Source organism: Pinus tabuliformis, chromosome J (assembly GCF_031772625.1).
Source record: "Pinus tabuliformis cultivar Carrire ecotype Pingquan chromosome J, CPIR1, whole genome shotgun sequence".
Lineage (NCBI taxonomy): Eukaryota > Viridiplantae > Streptophyta > Pinopsida > Pinales > Pinaceae > Pinus > Pinus tabuliformis.
The window spans coordinates 319845712-319852854 of NC_142295.1; the positions used below are offsets into that span (position 1 = coordinate 319845712).

General features: G+C 34.0%; 1 protein-coding gene across 1 annotated transcript; it reads left to right on the plus strand.

The window, feature by feature from the left end:
* The first annotated feature begins 4030 nt into the window (after nt 1-4030).
* Nucleotides 4031-6346, plus strand: LOC149227035 (putative UPF0481 protein At3g02645). Its single transcript, XM_089380380.1, has 2 exons — nt 4031-4425; nt 5215-6346. The coding sequence occupies exons 1-2, from the start codon at nt 4031-4033 to the stop codon at nt 6344-6346; spliced, it is 1527 nt and encodes a 508-aa protein (XP_089236506.1).
* The last annotated feature ends 797 nt before the right edge of the window (nt 6347-7143 follow it).

A 7143-nucleotide genomic window follows, 5' to 3' on the forward strand; every position in this document is an offset into this window, starting at 1 on the left:
TTAGTCGCAGATATCCCTATAGAGTCAGCGATTTCCAGAAACTGCTCGACAGTATGATGCACGATGAATTTATTACTAGGATTCGGAAATGGTATTCGAACACCGATTCTGTTCCGGAAGCTGGGAAGTTGGGCTCGATGATGGCTCTAGATGGCATATTCCTTTTGCAAGTATTGAGGTATGGGTTCCCGTTTCAGTCAGATTTCTCCCCAGTACATTCATGTCGCTTGGTTTATTTCATATATGGACTCACAATAGATTGTTGGAATAAATTAGTTAAGAACGTTGGGCTAAATTATTTACATAAACTCCAACTGAGTCCAGAGTTAAGAGGGATGGATTAGCTTTTTGCATATAGTTTAGGATGGATAGAAGAGCTTATTACATGGGGCTCTACAGTCCAACTGAGTCCAGAGTTTAGATGATGGATTAGTTTTTTGCATATAGTTTAGATGGATTAGCTTTTGCATATAGTTTAGGCTTGATAGTAGAGCTTATTACATGGGTTTTTACGGGAGTAAGAATACTACATCAAGTGTCTTGGTATTGGGATATATATTAATGGAAAAAGATATATATGTTAGGGATATATAGGTGTAAAAGGTTTTTATTAAAAATATAAAAGATATAAAAAATGTTAATGAAAAATGGGTACTTATAATATTTAGTGAAGGTAAATATTTTTTAAATTGAAAAAATGTATTAGATAATATGATTTTTAAAAATATTTTTCAATATGTAATCAAATTAAGAGTATAACTTAATATGTCACTAGCCCAAATTAAGAGTATGACTTAATATGTCACTAACCTATATTGACATAACCCACATTTGATATGTCAGAAATTCATTAACTAAAACCCCTTGATTTATTCATATTCCTCCTCTCCAAAATTGGTAGCTAAAAAGACACTGATTTTTGCTTCTGGTTTTTAAAATTCTTTCAGGGAGATATCCCCATGTCGGACATTGAAAGATTTCTAGGCCTTACGGAGATCCAGCCATTCGCAGATCTGGAATATATTTTAAATTTAGAAGAGAACACTAAAGACGACTCCTTTTCTTATTCTTTTCTTTACATTTATACATCATCCAGTCTCTTCCTCCCTCTTAACCAATCTTAATGATGGGTATTGTTCTACTACAAATAATTACCTTTATGGATTCAATTTCTTCAAATAGTATTAATATTAATAAGGTTGACTAATAGTAATAATAATAATAATATTAAGTTTTACTACATTAACCATAGTCAATTATAGTCAACTTTGATAGATCACAAATAAAATTTAAAAAGGTTTAATAATAATAATAAAGAAGAAGAAGTTGACTAATAATAATACATTATTATTATTAACCTAGTTGAATGTGTTTATGATAGTTGACAATAGTCAACTATGGCAAACCATCATCTTTAGTTAGTTATCATAAACCATAGTCAACAAGGTCAAAGATGATCAACCATGACTAGCCATTGTCATCTCTAGTTCAGGATATCAAACCTTGGATAATGATAGTCAACACATGCTCAACATGACAAACCATGGTTTGAAAGGTCAGACATGTTCAACCTTAGTTAAGAGTGGTCGACATTATTGTAGCATTGTTAATTTGAGGTAACATTAAGTTGTTACAATAATAGTTGACCATGGTGAAACTCAATCAGTTTTGGTCAACCTCATCAACCTTCTTCAACCACGATCAACAAATCCACTCCACACAAGCTGAATTTCAACTAACACCACAGCATTAATAAATAACTTTATCACTCAATATAATTGATATACCCATTTTCCACTTTAATTCAATTAGTACATAAAAATAATAATGTATCAACTACATTTAATCATATGAGTGTGATAATTTACTTATAAAGTTATATATATATATATATATATATATATATATATATATACACGTCGAAATACAATTAAAATATTTAGATTACCCTTCATGTTAAATTCAAATAAAAAATAATGTAAGAAAGCCACAGTTTGAATGCGCTTCAACTTTAAGCGATTCATGCTTGATTTTTTCCCTTTTCATAATCTCGATAACTTGAGAAAAACCTGTCATACTGTTTTTATTACTTTATGAAATTCAGTTTTATTGAGGTTTTACCCAAGCTGTTCCATTATCGTTGTGCTTTCTCGGTGAAGTTGGGCCACATCTAGGGCTTCGGCCGTTCAATTTTCGCCGAACATTTCCTTCCCTGAAGTTGATCGCCACTTCGGGCTCAGTGAATCAAATCGTAATGATGTATTTCAAAAAAAGTAACGTATACAGTATGCATGTCGAAAAAGGAACCACTCATGCAGTTTCTAGAATCAAGCTTGTCCAAAGCAATATTTTTTTTGGCCAATTAAAGATAGTAAATTCGACAAAATATCTTACGGTCCACATTTAGGGACTGAGTCATAACATTGTCGCTGAGCATTTCCTTTCCCTGAAGCTGCTTCTCGACTTGAACTTAGTGAATTAAGTCACAGTAACGTCGAAAACGAAACCAAATCTACAGTCATAATGAGACCAGGTATGCATCCCTTTTCTGGGGCCTTGTAGGCGATCGGCATAAAAATAAAGGTTCTCCAAATCAATATTATTTGTAATAAACTTGACCGAAACTCGAATATTCCATTCTCGCTGAGCAATTCCTTTCCATGAAGTTGGTGGCCGTTTTGGGCTCTATGAATCAAATCATAATAACGTCAAAAAAAGAAACCAAGTATACAGTAATATCGCAGAAAAAGAAACCGGGCATGCCGCTTTTTTGCTATGAACACAGACAGGCATAAAAACAAAGGCTTAATCAATATTCCTTTCTTGTCAAACCCAATGTCGTAAACTTAACAAAAACTGGAAGATCTCACGGTCCACGTTTAGGGCCTAGGCCGTTGCATTCACGCTGACCATTTCTTGTACTCTTTTGGGCTCAGTAAATCAACTCATAATAACGTCCGCAGTTTAATTTGCGTAATAATATCGAAAAAGAAACCAGGCACCCACTTTATTTTGCGTCTGAAAGCAGCTCGATGTCCAAAAGAAAAGATTATTCTGTTCCTCACAAAAATAATTCTGTTCTTGATAAATTAATTGTACTAAATGAATATTTCCTAGAAGAGTCAAAAAGATGTGACGGTTGGCCACTATAATGGGAAGGTTTTATTGTAACTTCTGTATAATGTATAATACATAATCAATTCACAAATTTTATATCCGAATTTTTTTTATACACGCGTAATATTCATATTAGGATTATTATGATTTTTAGATATTTGTACAATCTCTCTTATAATTAATATTATGAAAATTATTTAATAATAAATTTATTATGAGTTTATTATAATGTTTGAACTTTAGATTTTAATTTAAAATCTGTCAAATTATATCATGACTATAGCAATCTATTACTAATCATTATTAGTTTAATATTGATAAATAAGTTACAGTCATTATTAGTTTAACATTGATAAATAATTAATTTAATATTGATAAATAAGCTATAATCATTATTAATTTAATATTGATAAATAAGTTATAATAGACATTATTTTTCAGTATTATTAAAAAATTAATTTTCAATATACATTTATTTCTCATTTCCAATCTTCAAGCAAGATATATTTCCTTTATCAAAATTTCCATGAATTATAATACAAACTCAAATTTGAGAATCCAACAAATAATTTTAAATTAAAATTAATTTAAAAGCAACAATCTTATATGTATCTTTGTGCGATTAAACAGCTCATAAATATTATTTAAGTTCAATTCCCTGTCTTATTCAAATATTATTCTTAAACATGAAGATGATATAACCTCACCAATATTAAACTTACACAAATAATAAAAACTAAACTAGCTGGAACATTTGTTTTATAAATCTCTCTTATTAATATGCTATCTAGTCTATCGCAAAAGAGCCACCCACGCCCATGCCTTTCGAGCACTGGATCTCTAAATTTCTGATCACATTTGTTTTGGTTTTCCACGTTGCCTTGAACCAGAACGAACTCTGCCTTGCCGCATCATGGCCGACCTCGGGATTCAAAATCTCTATGAGTCTTCAGCCGACTCTGGCAATAAAATTGCCATCGACATCCCTGTATCCGAACCTGAGCCAACCTATTGGGTTGAACTGCTAAATCAGAAGCGGGAAGCTTATGAGCCGTCTACAGTTTCTCTCGGCCCTTTCCATTTCGGTCAGCCTAATCTTGACAAGTCCGAACAAAATAAGAAACAGCTCCTTAGTCGCAGATATCCCTATAGAGTCAGCGATTTCCAGAAACTGCTCGACAGTATGATGCACGATGAATTTATTACTAGGATTCGGAAATGGTATTCGAACACTGATTCTTTTCCGGAAGCTGGGAAGTTGGGCTCGATGATGGCTCTAGATGGCATATTCCTTTTGCAAGTATTGAGGTATGGGTTCCCGTTTCAGTCAGATTTCTCCCCAGTACATTCATGTCGCTTGGTTTATTTCATATATGGACTCACAATAGATTGTTGGAATAAATTAGTTAAGAACGTTGGGCTAAATTATTTACATACACTCCAACTGAGTCCAGAGTTAAGAGGGATGGATTAGCTTTTTGCATATAGTTTAGGATGGATAGAAGAGCTTATTACATGGGGCTCTACAGTCCAACTGAGTCCAGAGTTTAGATGATGGATTAGTTTTTTGCATATAGTTTAGATGGATTAGCTTTTGCATATAGTTTAGGCTTGATAGTAGAGCTTATTACATGGGTTTTTACGGGAGTAAGAATACTACATCAAGTGTCTTGGTATTGGGATATATATTAATGGAAAAAGATATATATGTTAGGGATATATAGGTGTAAAAGGTTTTTATTAAAAATATAAAAGATATAAAAAATGCTAATGAAAAATGGGTACTTATAATATTTAGTGAAGGTAAATATTTTTTAAATTGAAAAAGTGTATTAGATAATATGATTTTTAAAAATATTTTTCAATATGTAATCAAATTAAGAGTATAACTTAATATGTCACTAGCCCAAATTAGCCCAAATTAGCCCAAATTAAGAGTATGACTTAATATGTCACTAACCTATATTGACATAACCCACATTTGATATGTCAGAAATTCATTAACTAAAACCCCTTGATTTATTCATATTCCTCCTCTCCAAAATTGGTAGCTAAAAAGACACTGATTTTTGCTTCTGGTTTTTAAAATTCTTTCAGGGAGATATCCCCCATGTCGGACATTGAAAGATCTCTAGGCCTTACGGAGATCCAGCCATTCGCAGATCTGGAATATATTTTAAATTTAGAAAAGAATGCGGCTCGATTATTACAACTACTGCTACAGCCATTTATAAGAGTTCAGGAAGATATTATGAAGCTACAGAATCAAATACCCTTCTTTGCCTTAAATATGATCATCCAATGGGAGGAAAAAACATATCAAGCTATGAAGGAAACGATGCTTCAACAGAAGGCAGGTAAAGAAAAGAACAAGATGCTTCAGCAGAAGGCGGGCAAAGGAAAGGAGAAGATGCCTCAACAGAAGGCAGGTAAAGAAAAGGACAAGATGCTTGAAGACATGATCATTCATGCCCGAACAGGTACAAATCAAGACCTCAACTCAATTCTAGAAAAGGCTTTGCACAGTCTGTCCCCTTTTCCAGACATGCAAGACTGGGAGGATTCGGTTAAATCTACTGAGGAGAGTTCACATATTTTAGAATTTGTCTATAGAAGTATTGTCGGCTCTCCGCATAGCACAGGTCGTAGTCAAAGCAGTGAAATGAGGAAGAACAAAAGGGACCTCCCTGTAAGAGCGGTAGTTCTGGATAACAAAGGAGTGAAGTTCGCTGCACTCAAAGGGCCGCTCCACAAAATTCGCTTCGATGGCAAAACCTGCACGTTTCACTTACCCAAAATTGAAATTGACAAGAGAACAGATACTGTTATGAGGAATTTGTTGGCATTCGACTTATACGTTTGCCCGGATAAAACGAAACCGATCATGTGCTATGTAGAATTGATGGACCAGTTGATCGACAGAGCTGAGGACGTTGAGGTGCTGAAAAAATATGGTATAATCCACCATCACTTGGGCACTGACCAAGAAGTGGCCAATATGTGGAATAGAATGAGGGAAGGACATGAAAAAGGGGGCCAATATGAACCAATAGACACTGCTATTGAAGACGTCATAAAATTCTACAGAAGCTATAGAATCTGGTATGCTGAATGTATGCAAAAGTATTTCTCAAAGCCATGGGTTGTAGTATCTTTGTTTGTGGGATGTATCTTCGTGGTGACAAGTGTACTGCAAACCATTTTAGCGTGGGAGCAACTCCGCCATTAAATACAAAGTATGGGAAAAACTTTAATATTCATGCCATAATCGATCGGTCCCATGACGTGAAATCCTGAAAATATATGAAATAGCGGTGGCTTCTGCCCCCACGAGATAGGTATTATGTAGTTCAGCTATTCACCATTCTCATTGCTCATTCTTAGTATTGCTACTTGGATTCATTGGGTTTTACATTATACCTGAGCTTATGTTAATTCTGTCAATTGCAAATTTGATCATCCCCTGAACTTATGTCGATTCCTGCCATCCTCTTAACTTATATGGATAGCAAATTTAGGTATCTAACGAGCATACAACGATGTCTAACGATGCCCCTGTTTTTCAGTATGTATGGTTGCCCTTTTCTTTAATATGGAGAACTTTTATGACCTATCAATGATCAGATCAGATATTTCGTTGTGTTACTTGAAAATTATTGATTGCAGGAACATGGTTCGTACAAGTTGCATGGCAACAATATCTTTTGCTAGCATTGGACTCCCATAGCAAGGAATGTGTCTTTACCAGTAAAATTTTTCGAGGTTGAAATCTGCATATGTTTTTAGAATCGAACTACTGAATTGATAAATGCAGAGTAACACACTAACTGAATTGACGAATGCATGACAAAACTAGTCAACACTGCGAATAAAGAAAAATCATGTGTCTCGTACCATGATACCACCCAGTCAAACAAAATAAAAGGCACACAAAGTAACATCGGACTCATAAACTAGTTCTAATGAGATTATTAATGTTCAATAATTTTCGGGCACTGCACGTTTGCTTGATCATCTCGGCGGTGA